Source organism: Ambystoma mexicanum, chromosome 1q, assembly GCF_040938575.1.
Source record: "Ambystoma mexicanum isolate Mex_15411 chromosome 1q, UKY_AmexF1_1, whole genome shotgun sequence".
Lineage (NCBI taxonomy): Eukaryota > Metazoa > Chordata > Amphibia > Caudata > Ambystomatidae > Ambystoma > Ambystoma mexicanum.
The window spans coordinates 634,939,440-634,959,679 of record NC_090922.1 but is presented as its reverse complement, the minus strand read 5'-3'; the positions used below and the strand labels follow the sequence as shown (position 1 = coordinate 634,959,679).

General features: G+C 46.0%; 1 protein-coding gene across 2 annotated transcripts in view; it reads left to right on the top strand.

Annotated features, from left to right (window-relative positions):
* ABCD3 (ATP binding cassette subfamily D member 3) overlaps nt 1–20,240 on the top strand; it is a 949,084-nt gene that overhangs the window by 163,709 nt on the left and 765,135 nt on the right. For both annotated transcript variants that reach the window (XM_069641211.1, XM_069641209.1), the window contains one exon: nt 13,143–13,231. In XM_069641211.1, the coding sequence (XP_069497312.1) occupies nt 13,143–13,231 (89 nt within the window). The remainder of the gene's footprint in view (nt 1–13,142; nt 13,232–20,240) is intronic.

Below are 20,240 nucleotides of genomic sequence, written 5' to 3'. Positions count from 1 at the left end.
TCAAATATTCGTTGTTGAAAGAGCGCACAGGGTCACAAACTCAAGACCATTTCCAGGCGCAATCCCCCCCCCCCGCCCGTGCGATCATCGCAAAGTTGCTAAACTACAAGGATCGCGATGCAATACTGAAAGCGGCCAGACAGAAGGGGAAATAGCAATATGATGGTGATTCAATCCAAATCTTTCCCGACTTTTCCCCGGCTGTCCAGACACAATGACGCTCATTTATGGCCGTCAAAAAGAGGCTTTGCGAGAACCAGATTCCTTATTCAATGCTGTTCCCAGCGAAACTTTGTATTCAACACAAAGGGAAGGCCCAGTTCTTCAACTCACCTGATGAAGCTAATGCATACTTGGACAGCGCCGGCTGTAGACATGCACCCAATAATCTGAGCCCGAGACACCAAGACCAACCGAGATGAGACCCGCCATAACCACTGGGAACCTTAAACTATAGGTAGGAGCTAGATCCACCTTAGGACCTTCAGCCGTCATGCACCACGGAAACAATCTCCTACCCGACAGGGAGCTTTCCCCAATCCGGAGGATCACTAGTGCCCCAAGCGCTGCAATGTTCTTAGTTTTGTTCATTTGGGTGGGTACTTCATGGGTCTGTTGGGGGTTGCCCATTCAAGGGAGGGAAGTTAGTGCTGCACTGACACCCATGAGACCACCACCACTTGCGCAGCTGTACGGCACAACAGGTCCACATAGGGAAGATTTGCTGTTGCATCCACATCCGGAGAGCTGCCCACAAGCCTCCACTCACCAGTCACAGTTCAATTTCCCGGGCAGCACCGCGCCCAGTCCTTCTTTTAGAAACCTATGGCACAGCTGAAAATCGCTACTTGGAATATCCGCGGAGGCAACCAGCCAGGGAAAACCAGGCGACAACTGCAATACTTGCGTAGACACAAAATCCACATCACAATCATACAAGAGACACACCTCCTCCCATCCTCAGAACAACACTGGGCCAAATCATGGGGATGCCACAGATACTTTTCATCCTATTCTTCCTACACAAGAGGGGTGGCAATCCTCATTGATAAAAAAGCTCAATTTAGTTTGCTAGAGTCAAGAGGAGACTCCGAGGGAAGAGCTCTACTGGTGAGGGGGCTGCTGGCCGGGAGGGAGGTAGTACTGGTGAACTCATATGCCCCAAACACCGACCGGCCAAACAATTTTAACTGGGTGATGACTCAACTTGGGAAAATCAACGCTGCAACTATTATCTGGGGAGCTGATCTTAACACGACCTTAGACCCCAGGTATAAGTCAGACCACAGGCACGAACCCCTCTAAAGCATGCCTCCAAGTGAGAGATATGCCACACGTTCGATTTATCCGATATGTGGAGACAATATAACAAGGAGGCAAGGGAATTCACCTTCCACTCGGCTGTCCATAACACCAGCTCGCGGATTGACTACATCCTGGCCTCTGTGCACGGCCCATTCAAGTGGGGAGCTAGTCATATATTACCGCAAACTCTCTCTGACCACTCAATGGTGACTCTGGAGGTCTCACTCACTGATGCCATGTTGCCTGGCCTCAACTGGAGGTTCAAACCGGGCTCACTGACTGACGTAGCATTTGCAAAAGAGCTGCATCAAGAGCTCAGTGTTTCTTGAAATCAACCAAGATTCAGTTAACTCAGCCGGGATTTTATGGGAAACGCTTAAATGTTACATCCGTGGAATATGCATGGCAAAAGAGGGTTGCTTGCTAAAAACAATACGTAGAGAGTTAACCGTCAGCAAACAGCGTTTAAAGGAGTGAGAGCGTGAGTACTCCATCACCCGAAGACCTCACGTCCTGGGAGCACTAAAACAAGAATTAACTGTGTTTCATGACACAGCAGAACGGGAACTGAAATTCCTGGGGCATAAAAATCGGATTCGTCAATACGGAGAAGGTCAGAAGCCGGGCGCTCTACTTGCGCGCCTATTGAGAATCGACAAGTACCCCCCCCAGAATTGAGTGGATTAGAGACTCACAGGGTCAACCACACTACACAGAAGAAAGGATAGCCAACGTGTTTCGTGATTTCTATCAGGACCTATATAGCACCAAAGGTAGCATGAGCCCAGACGGAATATAAGAATTTCGAAATGACACTGAACTTTACTGGGTAGAAAACCACTTAAGAGAACCCCTAAATGCACCAATAGCATTAGAAGAAATCCAAGAAGCCAGCAAATCCCTCCCCAACACAAAAGCACCTGGCCCTGACAGTTTTACAAGGCCCACATAGATATTGTAGCTCCCCTCCTCCTCTGGGTTTATGAAGAAGCAATTGGGCGTGGGTATCTCCCTCCCACGATGCGTGAAGCTAACGTCGTGGTCCTTCACAAAGCAGGCAAACCCCCAGAAGACTGCGTGTCATGTAGACCGATTTCCCTAATTAACTTAGACAACAAGATCTTAGCGAAGATTCTCACATCCTGCCTACTCCCCTTGATGCTGGCGTTGGTAATCTGTGACCAAGCTGGATTCATTCCGGGGCGCTCCACAACATATGGCATTGGGAGGCTTTTTGGGGTTATTGCAGTCCTCGACCCAACTCAACAGGAATAGCAGCTTTATTAGACGCAGAAAAAGCGTTTGATTCTGTAGAATGGCCGTACATTTTCGCAACACTCATGGGTTTAGGTAAATTCTTCATAGGGCTAGTGTCCCTGTTATATAACGACCCAAGGTCCTCCGTAATCATTGGGAACACTAAATCTGCAGGCATCAAGCTACAGCGTGGCATCAGGCAAGAGTGCCCACTCTCGGCCCTCATTTTCGTCCTAGCTATGGAACCCCTAGCCTCGCGGCTGGGAGCCAATCACATACACAGAGGTCTTCGATTTGGCCCGCACAAACTAATAGTTTCCCTCTACGCCGACAATGTGATGTTACTCATGACTGACCCACAAAATAACCTTAACCCTATAATTCGGGAGGTGATCAAATTTGGAAGGGTATCAGGCCTTAAGACGAATCATTACGAAATCGGTGATATTCCCGTTGACACAGGCCACGACCGTGTTTCCAGATGAGCATGGGTTTAAATGGGAGCATTCAAGAGTCCGATATTTAGGCATCTATATGTCCCTAAACCACGGTGGAATTTATAGAGATAACTTCGCAACAACGCTGAGCACATTACAGGAACGCATCCAAAGATGGAAATTACTCCGATTAACGCTATGGGGCAGGGCCTCATTGATTAAAATGGTCATTCTCCCCAAACTCCTTTATCTATTCACGAATATACCGCTACTCCTTCCAAAGTCCTTCTTTCAAAAGGTTGAGTCTCGTATTAGATCTGCTATGGGCGGGGAAACCCGCTTGTGTGGCCTACTCTACACTAACGCTGCCGCCTCTCGGCGAGGCCTAGCAATTCCCAACGCGGAGAAATACTATTGGGCGGCCCAAGCTCAATTCTTGAGTCACTGGTATACTACTAACTTCGTACGACCACATATCCAGGTGGAACGGGCCCTAGCATCCCCCAATTTGCTAAAATCAATAATAATTAGCCGTATTCCTGTACCCTACAACACGCTTAACACAGTCTTGTCCACATACGCGATCTGGAGTAGGATTGCCCGCAAATTCAAGGTGGAAATACAATACTCCCCACTACTGCCGATCAAATTTATCCCAGGCATACCCCTCACGAACGAAAGTGTTTCTGATCTGGATTGATAAAATTAAAGTACAGTCCTTCGGCGACCTCTTCCCTGGGGGCACCTTTTTCACTCTTTAGATGGCCAGGGAGCGGGGAGGGAATTCTGACCTAGATATTTTTCTATACTTCAGATTACGACACACACTGCGTGAACTCTTCACATCCTTTCCCAATCAACCCCCAACGTGGGCCTTATTACGCGGGATGATACAGGCACAGGGTGAAGGGAGATTAGTCTCGAACCTGTATAAAACTCTTATAAACGATACAACGTAGCTTCCTTCCCGGGTAAAACGAAAATGGGAAACAGACGTCCAGGATTCTATATCCGATGAAGACTGGTCCTACGTTCTGCTTCAGATGCAAAAAGTCACTCTGAACTCTCGCTACAAACTAATTCATTTCAACTTCATACATCAAACATACTACACACCTGTCAAAAAACACAAACATCATCCTGAACAGTCCGCCAGCTGTGAGAGATGCGGCGCTGCAGACGCTGATTTTATTCATCTAGCGTGGGACTGCCCGGGGGTTTTTCACTTTTGGACCAAGGTCCTTCAAATAATATCTGATATAATCGGTGAGACTGTGACACCACTGCCCTTAGCGGCCCTTATTGGGCTGACTACATACTTACAACCAGCATCTCGTAGGTTGGCATCTCTCCTGATAGTAGTGGCTCGCAGAAGAGTCGCTATGTCTTGGGGGCGAGGCCCACTGCCCACAGTAGAGGTTTGGCAAAAAGATGTACTGTATTGTCAGGATGTGGACAATGAGTTTACTAAGACTCTACCTTTCCATGCTCGACCCCGAGATATATGGGGACCCTACGTGCTATATTTGCTTAATAACACCGAATCCCCAGACTCGGATAACTCTGACTCCTAACCATGGAGATGGTGGGCTCCGGGTGTGGCGGCAGCATTCTGGAACTTACAATGATTTTGGAACTGTGCAGTGGTTGTGTACCGGGCCAGGCGAACTTTAGGGGTGGAGGGTGGGTTGTGTGGGAGGCTTACACTGGGATGTTTCGGTTTTGAACGCACACAGTTCAGTCCGTTTGTGTATGGATTTGTGGAAAATTTTAAAATAAAGTTTAAAAAAACCCCCTTTCTTTTCTTTCATATTCTGTGCCGCTTTTTCGGTCCGTGCCTTTCTCCCGCTGCGCTCTCGTCCAAAAGCACGCTCCCGGGTTTCTCACATTCTTCATGAAACTCTCTGGCCAGCGTCGCGCTGAGAGGCGGTTCCTTCAGGCAATGCATGGTTGAGGTCTGAGGTCTCCCCACCGGCACGCTTTGGGTCGGCACTGGCCCCAAGGGAACAAGCACTTTCCTGGACCTGAGATTTTCTGTCTACCTGGAGACACGGCTAACTTGCCACGCTAAAACCCCTTTTCCACAACAGGCCAGCGTCTCCGCACGCTGTCTTCCTCCTGCCTACAGCTTCTGTTTCTCTCTGCTCCTGGGCCCCACCGGTCCCGACTGCATCACCAGCTCGCTCATTTCTTTGTGAATGACCACACCTTTTTATAGCTGAACAAATAGTCAAGTGTAGTGAGGTGTACATTGTTACCTACAAATTCCAGACTTTGCCTGACTCTTAGTGGGACAGTTATTTTCTCGAAAGTAGGTTGCCCTTTCCCCATGTTATTCATATGCATAATCGTTGCTGACTTTAGTGGCCTCCTCCTCGTCTCGGTATTTGTTGGAAACCGGGAGGGAGAGATAAGGTGAGATTTTAAACACCCCACAAAATCTTTTTCTGACTTCTTTAAATGTAAGTAGTCCGCGCCACTTGTTTCTGGATTCCTGATTTCCAATTGCCCTTTTTTTGTACCGCCACAGACACAGTTGGAGTAGGCAGGAAAGGATTAGCACTCAAGTAATGTGTGCTTAGTGGTTGGTTCTGAGGAGGGGGGGGGATACTTTCAGAGCATCACTAGTTGAGACTGTTGTCTTGGTAAAAGCATGGACCTAGATCTGTCAAACATAAATCCAAGCTTTTTAACTTTATTTGTGGGTTTTCCCAGGTTTTGTGCCATTTCAAATGATACAGGTGGGTTTGGAGTCCCTGCAAGCTGTTGGATTTCTGTTCTGGATTTGGTTATGTTCCTTCTTCCAGCCCACATGTTTAGATAGCCTGTTCTTATGCAGTATTTTTAAAATGGGATGTTTGCCATTTTCATAGCCTCTTGATGCGCTGATGATTGTATCTGCATGTAAGATGAATGCAAGATCTGTCTGAGAGGAATTCAATCTGAGACAGTGTAGTTGTGTTGCTTGCCCAACACACCACAGTTGAGGGTGAATGCGGCTAGTTTGCCCAGGTTTTGATGCCCTGAGTACACTTGGATGGCATTATTACTGTCTTTGTTTGGCTCTCTGGCAGTTGAACTAGATTGCATATGTCAGAATGATTGTTTTGAGACCTGGGTGTTCGTGTGTGAATGGTTTCCTGCATCTATGAATTTGGATGTCAGTTTGTGGCCAGACTAAGATGTGTTTTGCTGACTGTCCAGTGTGGTCAGATAGTACGCGTAAGTAAGGTGGCATGGTATGGTGGCGTTTGGGTTGAGAGTGGAAGGGTTGGTAAAGCTGGGTGTGGACAATGCATTGATTAGGTGAGTGAGTGTGGGAGGCAAGAGAGAAGGTTGAGTCAAAGGGGTTGTGGTATGTGACTGAGGGGTCGTAGGGTGTCTGGACCAGAAGACCGGTTGAAGGTGTTATGTGCATTGGTGGGAGAAATTGCGGATATGGGGATATTTGTGATGTGAAGGAGCGAGTTAAGGGGGTGTGTGAGGTTGATGGTACATAGATGGGTTGGGGCAAGAGGTGTTTTGGGTTATGTGAGTTATGAACATGGAAGGATGGTTCCAGGTGTGTACGATGGTAGGGGAAAAGGCTGGCGGACATGCAATGTATTGGGGAGGCGGTATGTTAACATGGTCAACTTGGGTATGCCAATGTGTATGGTGTTGATATGGAAGATATTCTGTACGTCACTTATTGTTTTACCAGGTAGATATGAAGTGGGTTTTAATCCGCATAAATTTGCTGTAGGATCTGGTGTAGATTTATAACCCTCTACTGGGTGTACTGAAGTGTGTGTTGAATCAGAGTGATACGAATGCTGAGTCATGTGTTAGTCCACATGAGACCTTTCGAAGTGTGGGGAAAGAGTTGCTGATCCGAATTCTTTTATTATTGTTGGCAAGAAAAGTGGATTCGTATCTAGGCCACACCTAATAATCCCCATCCATGTGTCCAGCCTTCCTAGTGGGAACTTATGGTTCACTGTATCCTAGGTTGCTGCAGGGTTCAACCTGATCAGGGCTTGCTACTAGGTCTTCATCGAGCAGATCAAGCAGAGCTTCCTACATGCCCATCACATTTAATTATGGGCCTCTCCCAGGCATGAAGACTGATTTCTAGAGTTCTAGCAGATGCTGGGACTTCCCAACGTGTTATAATTGCTTTGGGAAATCGCCTATTCTGATTTTACTACGGTACCTGAGGTTAGCCATGCATTCATATTTCAATACATCCATTGGGGTCCCAGTTTTGAAACTGTTACATATTCCTCTTCCCAGTGAAGAGCTTAGGATCTTTGTAATATCTAGAGCCAACATTCTGAAGTGTTGCAAACTATAAGAAGCTGGTGAAGAGTCTATTGAGAGGCTTGAGGATTCCATATTTTCAGCGCCCTGCAGAGGTTTATCAGTGGATAGATATCAAGTGAGCTTGGTTATGGGATAGACTTGTAATTTGTTTCTTTATCTCTGGAAACATGAGGCTTAGCACCATGCATGTCCTACATATTATACTCCTTTGTCATCTCGCAGTGAGGTAAGAATAGTTTACCCCTTTTTGTTTAGATCTTTCATACACAAGTATTTGGTGAACTAGCATGAACCAACATCCTTGCAAAGCTATAATACAGCTTCAAATCACACTCTGAGCCAGTATTTTCCCTTTCGTACACTTTCCCAAAGTGTTATCTTTATCATTCACTGCATTGTTCTCTGTTTAAGCAGTGTGTGCAACTCCTTTAACAACCTCTTCCTTGGGCTGGGATGTGTTGCTAACAACCTTTCAGGAGTGTAGAAATTGTTAGTGCATCTCACATAAAGGAGTAGGTCCATTCCCTAATGGGCATATACTCGCTCACATAGTTCTACTACATAGATCCCAGGATTCCCTCGACTTCTTTAGGTTCTTTTAAACGTATGTCTCTCTAGAAACCATATTGGTTTTAGACCCAAAATGCAAGTCCAACATTGCAAAGGTTAGTCAATTCAAGGCAAACTCACTACCATTTTGCCCCCCTCTAAGTGTATCATAAATTCACCTACTTTATTCTATTATGTAGCTTGCGTATAAAAAGTGAACATTTTACATCATCAGTGGTAGTCATGTATGTCCCCTATATATTTCTCAATGTTCTTTCCACAATTTAATTTCTTGGAACAGGCAAAGAAGAGAGAGGTAAAACATAAATGTGCGCCTCTAGGAATCATGGACAGAAAAAAATGAATACCAAACATGAATAGCACAACAATATAAAATGAGCTAGAATAACGTTCTTAACACCACAACTGTATGCAAAAGTGTTATTTGTGTTACATAACGTCACATGTAATTTCAATAAATACACTCCACACCTCGTTGTTTAGTAGTTTCTCAAATAAAACACTATCTAGATGAAACAAAAACTACTTGGGCTGTAGTAAGAGATTTTGCTTTCTCCAGCAAGGTGATCCGTAAAAAACTTCCAATGCAACACTGGATTTCCATGACGTAGAAATTGTGTTCATCCACCTCCTCTCCACTGGTGTTCCTTCATTATACTCGCAGCAAGTCATGGTCATTACAGCCTGGAGCACAAGGTTCTCGCACCTCGCCAGAACTCTTTAAGTCTGCTATGCATCCTGTCACAGGCCTACAAAATTCTTTAAAATCCCACTGGACCTGCAGGTAGATTTACTTCGTTTACCTGCATTCGACCCATAGGGAAATGTTTTGCCAGAGTTTTCTGTAAAATGGTGAATGTCACGATAAGCCCACTTAATACTTGTCACACTGCTGCCACCCAGAGATAAATCACGCACAGTGAAACTTTAATTTGTCATTTTCTGAAAACGAAGTTTATTTGTAATACATGTCAAGTTTTAAACGTTCCTATAATGCGAAAAAGATGGGTACCATGCACCTTCATAAAATCTCCCCGTCTGTGCGAGTTGATGAGAGCTGTGTTATGCCAGTGCCCTGCTGGTCTCTTAAGCATCCTTCACAACTTCAACCCTGCCCTGGGTGAGGTACAACATGTCGCTCAGATTGCCCTGCAACAGCATTGCTCATGAAGAAAGAGCATACCAAGGGTATTCCTCAGACAGCCCCTAGAGATGTCAAATGATGCAATTGAGATCTTGCAGCATCGTTATCCCCAGGTCCAAATAGACAAAAAGGGTCCAATCAAAATAAGTGAATATGTCTCCAAAAACCAAACGCAGTTGGCCAGTTCAAACACTGCTTTTTACCTTACTCAAAATGTATGGTTAGCATTGTAGAACGGTGATGACCTACTATGTCCCGAGGGTAGCCCGGTACCTCATAATCTCCTCGAAATTAAATGCAGTCCGTGCAGGATGCTGTCATTTCCAGAAGAATGTTTATTTCTTGCGGATCCCCTGGACTCATTGATGCCCCAAGTTGGCGGTCTAAAACTGACCTGGAACCCTAGAAATGTAGATGTTTGTAATAATGCTATAAAATATGGTTCCTAATAAGGAACGAGTATTGTCTGCAGCCTCCAGAGCCAGTGTGGCTGTTTCAGTTCATTTCACCTCTGTTTTTGAATGACTCATTAATCTTAAAACACTGCGATAGAAAAATCGAGTCTGTCACGTAATTTGTGGGTCTATTGTTTTTAAATAAAATACCATTTGTTAGCATATATGTCACTTATGACAATATCTTTGTGCTAAACGCAGTCTTAAATTATCGTCCTTGGTTTCCTGAATATTAGATAGGATTTCTTGACATTGTTGAATAACTTGTGCTTATTATGGTTTGCACGTTTGTATCAGAACAGCATTTTTACCTTGCTAAAGTAAGATGAAATATCACCAAGTCTTTCAAGGTCTAAACTATAGAATTACATTTTCTGAAAGGTTTGTGCTTATTTGATCTCTAGTCCCTCTGTTCTATTCCCTCTTTTTAAAGGCTGCCATACAAAGAAATATCCAAAAATATTTTTTCTAGCTTGGACGACAGTCTATTCTGCAATACTGAAGTTGAACTAATTATTTGTATGGTACATTGGAGTGAAACCCAAGCAGCCATTTGAGAACAGATGTCCACTCTTGTATGCTTTACGTCTGCTCACACAATGCATGTTTTTCAATTGATCCATGTGTTGAATGTAAATTGTAATTGAATAATAGTCTGAGGGAAAATGCTGGGGTACTGCTTGCTCTGACCCCATTTCCATCAAATACGGAGTGCCACAAGGAGCTTGTATTTCCCCAATTCTTTTCAACATCTATATAAGGTATTTATGTGAAAAACTTGAAAATATAGGCTTTCACTTCACCAATTACGCTGATGATTTCCATGCTAAAGACACACAAACCCTTAACCACATCTACTCAATCATCCAGGAGTGGATGATTGAAAATTGGATGTGTATAAACAGCTCTAAAACAGAGCTCATGATCTTTGGGACTAGTCAAGCCAGAAATAAGCTGGACCAAGCAGACTCCCAAATTCTTACTAGACACCTGCGCCATCAAAATGGTAGAGAAAGTGAAAACACTGGACACAATATTTGAGGCATCCCTCAATGCGGATGCTCACGTTAACTATGTGATTACAAATGCACACTACCACCTCAAACTCTTAAGCCAAATCCATTTGTGTCACGTAAAAACTGTGAAATTGGTTCGAGCCATAATCGTGCCCTGGCTGGACTTTTGCAAAGCCCTACTACTTGGAGCGAGCAAAAAGAACATCCAAAGGTTACAGACTGTTCAAAATGACACCATTAGGATAATCTATAATGCTACAAGGAAAGAACGTATTTCACACTACAGAAAAGAACTTCACTGGCTGCCTGTAGAGAAACGGATTCAATTTAAGACACTTGCACTGGCTCACAAATGCCTACATGGAGAGGCACCAGATTACCTAAAGCAAACTTTGATAAAATATTCCCCAAGTAGGACCCTGCGTTCAAGTGCCGCACACCTTCTTGTACCACAAGCCAAATGAGCTTGAGGAAAAGGTAGATCCTTCCCTCTTAAAGCAGCAAGTAACTGGAACAAACTCCCCATATCCATGCGATCAGAGAAAAGTTAGTGTTTCCCGAAAAGAATTTGAAAGCAACACTGTTCAAGTAAACTAGGCCTCGCATTAGCTGTTACGTTTGTCTGTTGAGCGCCCTGATGCCTGCGGGCCATGGCGCAGTAGAAATAAACAAATAAATAAAATAAATAAATAATAGTTAACCCGATAGAGCTAGCTAAGCCATCCACATAGTATAAGGGTGCAGAAGAAGGAGACTGACACAAAGATGGCATGATGGTTGGAAAATACTTTTATTCTTCTTGAACAGAATGAGTCAGTCTGAACTGTCCCTATTTGTGAAGGGTGACCCTGCCTCAACGAAAGACTAAAAAGAATGTGTCAGAATGGCTGTTTAACTTAAATGTCCACTGTTCTGTGTCAAAATCCCTAGTTCTGCCACTCACACTTATAACTAAAGTAGACAAGGCTAAAGTTTGCGTTTCCCAGGAGAATGGCTCCCTTCTCCTGGGTTTGTGGTCACAGTTCACCTTAAGGAAATTCAATAGTTTTCACGCGGGGAATGACTACTTTCCCCTGGTTGACTTGGTCTCAACACAGCAAAGTTCAAACAAGTTTCTCCAGGGGGAATGCCTCACTTCCCCTGATTGAAAGGTGCACTTTGTAGTCAAGGCTAGGGGGAATGGCTCCCTTTCCCTGGCTGATGCTTCTCCTTACTTTCTCCACTTGAATCAGAGGGAATGCTTCCCTTCTCTTATTGAAAGATTTTCTCAACACTTGATATCAGGAGGATGACGCCCTCCTCCTGGTGTTTTTCTTCATAATGCACCAGTTACCATAGACTCAAGGGGGGGGGTGTGACTTGCTTTCCCTGGATACTCCAGTGTCTCCTCTGTTTATTACAATAAAATAAAAGTTCCATTTGTGTTCGGGTCCCAGACCCAGGGTCTTCTTTTTTGTTTCGGCAGACCTGGTTCACTAACTTTCCAAGTGCTGCCACGAGGAAGATGATTTGGGTCTCTGTGATAGTCAGTGGTTATGTTCCTTCCACTAACACGAGGAAGGTTTTCCTCTGATGCTCAAATAGTCCTCTGGACTTTCGGGGTCTCTGGTGGTCGGTGGTTATGACTCCACCACTGACACAAGGAGAATTTCCTCTGCTGCATAAATAGTCATCTTGACTCTTGGGATTTGTGACTCTTCTCTCACAGGGACCACACAAAGACCCTCTCAACTCGTCCCCACCGGAAGACCCTTGACTCACGGATTGTTTACAGACCTTGATGGGACTGGAAGCGGAGTCTCGTTGACTTTGCTGGTCTTTCCTGTTGTTTTGCATTCTTCCGGCAGGTCAGCGTCTTCCTGCTGACTCTGGTCTCAGCACTTACCAAGGACTCGCTGGTCTGACTTCTCGGAGCAGCCGTTCCTCTCGGCGGCCAGAGCTGTGCACAGTCCTTCTCCTCCAGGATCGGAAGGAGCTCTTCTCCTTTTTCTGCCAGTGTCCTCCGGTCTCAGGATTGGAACTTCCCGCATCTCACAGCGTCTACGCTCTGTATGGACTATCAGCCGGGCTCTCGTTCGGTTATCGTGCTTCGGTTTTTAAAGTGCTCAAATGTTCATTTCCTCGTGGGAAGCTAGACTATTGTTCTTGCTTTTGGAGAGTGATCGTTCTGTCTCTATGCCTCTTCTAAACAGTACTTTCAGGTTCCTGATAGCAGTACATAGGTCTACTCTCTACAAAGAGGTTTGTTAAGGCAGGAGAGGTTAGGGTGTGCAGGAGTATGTTGATGTTACAAGGACTACCCTAGACAGGCATACTCATCCATGAAGGGGGGAGTCCCTCCCCATGAGATCCTCCCAAATGATACCACCCACAGGTGGACCTTTGGGGTAGCAGCCTCACCTCCCTGGCCTCGTGGGAATGGGCTATCCCTTGGGGAGAAGTGACTACATATTGGGATTCGTCACAGGAGTAATTGATCTTTTTGTATTTCGTAGCTTTTAGGCCTAAGATGTATATTTGTAATTACCTGAAGTGCACTTCCTATTTTAAAACATTGCCCACCATTCAGAATTTTCTTAAGTAATTCGAAGTTCAGAATGTGTGTGATAATCATACTGCATTCCCTTTTAACTGCTTTGCATCTCTCGTTTAGACAGGTTACTTAACGCTGATTGCTGTGATGCTAATAGCCCGAACATACTGCGATGTTTGGATGATCCAGAATGGAACTATGATTGAAAGGTACTTTCAAATTTATCTTTAAGAAAAGGTTGCTTTGCTGTCAAGAGGGCCACGTATTCACTGATTTTCTGATGTTTGCTACATTAAAATTCGGAACTGCTGTATCGGATCTATTCACTTTGTAGTCCTTGCTTGCAAATCATACATTTCCAAAAGCAAAATACTTGATTAGAGCAAAATGATTATTGGAAGCCATGCTGGATAAGCTTTTAGAGGAGACTGTCTGACTCTTTACTGTTTACAAATTTCTTCCATGTTGTCATACCGGGGTACGGCACAAGGGTACTTTACTTCCTGTCAAGGCAGACTCCAGGGACCCTGTCCCTAAGGGCATTTTGTCTCACACTGGACCCCAGTCCAAAGCCATTCCCGCTCTGCTTACTCACTCGAAGGCCTACAGCAGAGGTTGGTCCCACTCCTTACCTCTGTGAGCTATGTGACCGATACTGTGAGCCCGGCCACACATCCGTGGCAGGCCATGGTTCCTAACACTCTGTTTGTGGGTCAGGTTCTATCCAAAACTGCATGGGAAACATCTCCGGCCATGTCGGAGCACTCTGACAGATTGCTTCCTCCTCCACCACCACTCAGTATACCTTTTCTCCACCGGTTGAATGGTCGCCCATTATGAGGGGATATTCTCCCTCCTTGCTGTGCCTCTCAGCATCTTATCCTCTGGGGAATCTCCAGCGGACATCAGTAGACATGAACCCCCAAGGGAGGGCAGATGTTTTCAGAGCTTCTAGGACCTGATGCAGTCCGGGCCCATGAGGCAGTATTTCATGTCCCTCATGATGCCAGTGCCTGCTCCTACACCTCAGCCGGCCGCTCCACAGGATTGGCCTCCCATGTTGAAGACAGTGACAGCAGAGGCTCTGCCACCGCCTTCAGTGGGCTAATCGGGGTATGGGGGTTCCTCAAAATGATGTGCCCTCTCACATCCACTGCCAAAAGATATTCCTTGCCCACCTTTACCTCCATGCCCTACAGGCGATGACCCAGGTACAACAAAAACGGTGTGAGAGAAGTCTGCAGTCCCAGAAACCCCCCGCCCCCCCTTGTTTTTGCATATTAAGTAGCTTTGGGTCTTCACCCTAAGTTACTAGGGTAATCCAGACGTGGAACCCTTGCTCACTGTTCTTAGAGAGGCACAGCTCCACCTCACTGACGAGGCCCAACCAGGCCGAAACACGTGTCTGGGGTTGCTGTTGGTACTCTTGTTTTCCAAAGAGAATTGCCAAGCATTTTGCTGCTGGACTGCCCTTGGGCAGGACAAAGACTGATATGTAGTGGAAATTTCTCTTTTGTGAAAGGATGGTGAGCTAAAGACTCTGGTTGAGACTCCAACCCGGCATATTGGCCGGTAGTAGAGAAACTCCCAACACCCCCCTTGTTTTTGCAGTGGGAGTTAAGGCATTCCATTACCCAGTGCAAGAGCTTATGGAATACTCGGGATTCTGGTTCTAGAAATCCCTGTCATACCAAGGAGTTGTTTCATCTGTCTTCTCGAGGAACGCATCTGAAAGGTTTGGCGTATACCTTCAGCCTGACATAGTGGGAAAGGCATGAAGTTTGTGAGAAATCTGCATCTATGCAACCAGTCGTGAAAAGTCGACATATGGTACAGGTCCCTGCTGCAAGAAAAGCTTTGTGTGATGCCCCACTCCTCAGCTCACTCCTGGATATATATATCTCCCAAATAACTGACAGATGCTAACCCTTCTGCAAATACCTGTCTTGCTTTGTATGTAAATGTGTAACCTTAAGCTGAAAATATTATTTCCTCTGCGCCCTGATACCTCTGGCCCTGGCGTGCATTATAAATAAAATAAACAAACTAACTCCACTATAGTTGCTGCTGCAACTCTTTCTGGCAAAAGCCATGCATGGTCTTCCACCACTCCCTCATAGAGCCTAAAGGCGTGAGATTTGTCTCCTGAATAATGCAGGATAAAAGGTTACTAAAACTCTGCTTTAAGCTTTAGACAGGCAAATGCAGAAGTGGTTGTGACGGCCGCCAATCTCATGTATTGGAAAGAGCTGGGCAACTAAGATTCCCTCCTGCCCCCAGAATTTCAAGCAGAGTTCAGCTCAGGCTTGGCAGTGGCACCTCTCAAGGCCTCTTATCACAACTTGGGCACAGTAACCAGGGGCATGGCTATGGGGGCGGCTTTTAGGTATCCAGTGCTGTTTAGTCACCAAGTTTCAAACAGATGTGCAGGAGCGAATTCTGGATCTACTGTTTGACACAGACGAGGGGCTAAATAAAGAAAAACAGTGCACAGATGGTTGTCTTTTAAACTTGCTGACTAAACTACCAGCCAAACCTGGACCTTCGGGCTTGCAAAAACAGTCCTTCACCTCTAAGAATTCAGGAGGATTTAGAGGCTTCCACGATTGCAGAACAGACAATACAAATCCTGAGTGCTATGTGAAAATAAAAGCACTTTGGTCCCCTGGGGGTTCTTTTCCCAACCGTCCCCACTATAGAAGACAGTATAATGTGAAGATGCTGATCCACAGCTCACTGTAACGCTCACCTGATTCCCGCAGAGGCGCCGGTCTTGACTGGGTGAATGCCGTATCTTCAAAGGTGATGTGTAACACACGGTTGGCTCTTTGGGCTGGACCTCTGTGCACTGTATGTCTGACTCGAAGAGTAAGATGTCTGCAGATAGAAAATATGGGATTAATGAACTGGGGTTATTGGGTGCCTCTCTCCTCTTCCCTTTCTCTTCTCCTGTAGAACCCCAAAGGTTAACACCCTCACCTTAGGTAAGTGAACGCGAGCTCTCCATCTGCCTCGGGGCAGGGTGCCGTAACCAGTTTCTTCACTGGATAAGGGTGCAGGCTTCTTGACCTCAGAGGACTGCTGTCCGTCGTTAACTGCACGAACGGTAAGTTCTGGGCACTTCAAATGTCTTAAAAGTCTTTTGTAATGATATCTCTTGTTTTGCAGGGTTCCGGCGATGGCGGATGGCGGGCTGATGAGAGTTGAGGATCGAACCCGCGTGAGGAATAGAAGCGCCTGGAAGCACGTAAGTAAGCGCTTGTAGCCTGCTTCACGATGCGCACAAACTGTCCCTTTTATCTTGCAGGTACAAGTTCGGAGTTTTAGAGAAGCTGAAGGGTGCTGGAATACCCACTGGATTCGGCGTGGGAAGGAGTAATGGCACGTGAGTAATAAAGTTGCCCAATGTATTTAAACGCACCTTCTTTTGTCTTTCAGATGCGGGATGCAGCGCTGAAGGCCTCCGGAGCGTGCGAAGAGCTGGTAAGCCTTTGTCTTTCAGATGCCGGAATGCAGCGCGAGGCGTTGGTGACAGCCGATGGACCAGGTAAGAGATGCGCTGCCACTGAAGACCGTAGTGCTAACCTGTTCTTTCTTTGTCTTTACAGGTGCTGCTGAAGACTGGATTCCAGGATGGTAAGCCTTTGTTCCCTTAGGCCCAGGATCAGAAGCAGAAGACACCATGAGCGTTCTGCTGCAGAGAATGCAGAATAACGCAAAGCAAGATTCATCCATCGGGTGTGGTTTAAATAGCCTCCTGTAGTGCTTAGGTGTCTCCTTCCACAGCCACGCCTAGGTAAGAAAAGAGTTCCTGCTTTCCAGAAGAGTTCCAGTGTTCTGAACCTAGGGAGTGGCTCCTGCCCCACCCAACAGGAAAAGTAGTCCCAAACAGAAGAGGATCAGGGGTTCAACTGGCAGGTAAGTAAGCAGCATGGTCTGCTGCAGGGAAGTCCACCCAAGCATTATGAGCCCGGCGCTTCCAGCGCTGGGACTGGACATCTTTATGAGCCTGGTGCCACTGGCGCCAGGACAGGGTCCAAAAGGTCCCAATTGGGACTGGCTGGCACTCGGAACCGGGGTTATGGGTCTGCTTCCAAGGGAGTCGGGCAAGTCCTGATCTTTTGGAAGCAGAGATCATGACACTCACCTTTTGGCGGAAGAGTGCACTATCCCACTGCGCAGTGGAAGAACATAACCGGTCACAGCTGTGTCGTTTCGGCATTCCACCCCCACCTTCAAAGGATCAGACTGGCACTTGCAAGAGCTAGCCAAGCGATTGCTTGTGGAAGAGTTAAACTGTCATCCTTCAGGAAAGGCTCAAGGGCTCTATTCAAGGTTCAATACCATTTTGAAGAAGAATGTACTGAACCTCTCCCACTTTTGTCTTTTCTTGCACCTGCTCTTCTCCCATCATCCCTTCAGCCGGGCGATGGACTGATAGCTGGGGACCTGCAAGAGGCATATCCACACATTCCCTTTTGACCTCCCCACTGTAATTTCCTGCAGTTTTCCTTAGTTGATGACCACGTTCACTACAAAGTCTTACCCTTCGGCCTCAGATCCGCCGCAAGGGTTTTCACCAAGCTTATGGTAGTTCCTGCGCCTCAAAGGGATTCATATATATATCCCTACTTGGACCACTAGCTGATCAGAGCAGAGCCTCCAGTTCAAGCCTTATACCACCTGCAAACCCTGCTCGATCTAATGTAGTCGCTGGATCTTTCGTCCATGTAAAGAAATCCATCCTCATTCTGAATAAGATAGGAAGCTTCTGAACTCCAATGGAATTCAGCATTAGGCCAGGTTTTTCCTATGGAAACACAAGGAAAAGATGTTCTGGAGATAGCTTTGTTCTTGTCTTGCTCCAAAATCGACTGCATGGTAGTTTCTTTATCTGATGGTGGCCTGTCTTTCGTCGGTACCCAGTTATCGAATGCGTTGCACCGAACTACACTCGGCAGCCAACTGGACTCAGGCCTCCGAGCTCCTAACCAGAGTGGTCCCCATTCTGACCTGGCTCCAAAAAGATATCCTCTGGTGGATGGACCTTGGGAACCTTCGAATAGGTATGCCTTTCCAGGACTCTCCTCATCAGTTCACCATCACAACAGACTCCTCCATGTTGGGTACAACCTTGGGGGATCTCTAAGTCCACGACAAGTGGGACAAGGATGACTCGCAGCAACACAGACTTCTTGGAGTTCTAGGTGTAATTCCTGGCATTGCAAGCATTCTCGCCAGTGATAAAGAATTCCAATCTCTTCATCCTGTGAGATAATGTAGTGAACTGTTCTACGGGAACAATTAGGAAGGCACCCGACCAGTGAAATTATGTGCGCTTGAAGGTATGCTTATGGGAGTGTGCACTGAATAACAACGAAGTCCCACAGGTGGCTCATTTAGCAGGAGTGGACAGTGTTCAATGTAAGGAACTCATGGTGACAACAGTAAAGACGCACACAAGTGATCACAGTTCATTGGTGTTTATTGAACTTTGTAATGGGTGAGATAAACAACTAATGTAAACCTTAATCTAAGATGGGAGCAAGCTACAACCATCAAATAATAATAAGGCAGTCCTAGCGGCGTCTTGTCAAATAAATAGGACCTATAATAAAAAACCTATTGCCAATCCTTACCCCTAAGTTACAAAAAGAGTGTGGGATAGTGTTCACCAGAAGAGAAAAGTGTTCACAAAATAAGAAGTCAGGATGGTATTGCTGGGCTTCCCTTCCCCATGTTGTTGGCACCAGAAAAAGCAGGACTTTTTGAGTAAAGCACACTTCTGGACCTCTCCCCAGCATGAGGTTCACAATTCCAGTTCAACGATATCAGAATTTTCAGGGGCCAAGACTCATCTCTGCAAAGTCTTTTGCCTTAGAAGGCCTGATGGATCAAACAACGAACAAACGTACGTTCCTTCAGTATTCTTGCACCTCTGGGCGACTGCTTTTCGCCCTTAGGATCTCCCTTCGACGGGCTCGGATCCTCTTTACAGCACTGGGTCTCTCTCCATCTGGTTCTCTACAGCCTCTCAAATATCGCTCACAACCTTCGCTAGCTTTAATTTCTTTTTAAACAAAGAACGCTGTTGACAACTCTCTCCAACGCACTGTCCCCAGGTGTTATTCTTCACCCCTGCTCGTAGAAGGCAATAAACCAAAGTTCTTTTGGTAATCTTGTACCTCGGGCGATTGCTCTTTCGCCCCTTAGATCTCCCTCTGCTGGGCTTGGATCCTTCTTGCAAAATGGGACTCCCTCCGTTGGGTTCACTACGGCCTTTCAAATGCAGCCTGCAATATTTAAGAACCTCCAACACAGTTCATGATTTCCTATTACAGTTTGTCATTTGCTTTGTCAGAAAGCATGGATTCCGTTTCCGTAGTTCTTTGGGCATCTCTTTCAGGTTCACACTTGGCAAATATACGTTCACTTTATTTTCTCACAATGCTGGATTCACTTCCCTGAACTTTCTCTTGATATTTGGTCAGAGTCTTTCGAGTGTACAAGGGATTTGACGTGACCCATGTAGGACCACTCAGACAACTCGCACCGCCCTTTCCTAGGTCCTTCTAATAATTGGTCTCAATGCAAAAGGGGCCAGCAAGAGTACTTTGTATGAGCACCCCTGTGGTACCTGGTCACACTACACGTCACCTGCACTTCCTGGTCTTGTAATTCACTTTTCAGACGCTTCACGGGTCTGAGTTGAAAAGGGCAAGGGCGGTTCCCCCTTAGTCGTCCTTCCAGGTCACAACGCCTTTCTCCTCCGTTTGAACTGCTGGTTGGATGTAGCGGTCTCCTCCTGCGTCCGGCCTTGCTCATAGTGTGCTCTCAACCTCTGCCTTTTTGCCCTGTGGGGGAAGGTAAAGGGCTGTTAGGTGTGCAAGATTGTCAGTTGCCTGACTCTGCCTGACCCTTGTGTCAGGCAATGTCGGGTAAACTGCTCTGATGTTAGTCCGTTGTCTGTTACCGTGTAAGAAAGTGTTCATGTTGGAAAAGGGGGGCAGTAGAACTTCAAAATATCCTTACGGGGTAGGATGGGGAAAAGGTATTGTACGGCTGGTGAAACCAAAGGGAATAACCAGGATCATTATCGTGAAATTAACAGGGGGGTTGTGGGAATGGTAGTGTTTTGTCAAAGCAAACTGGGAATTCGGGGAAATAATAATCAGATGAAAGAGAAGAATGACTGGGAGTGTTCGGGTAAAAAACAGG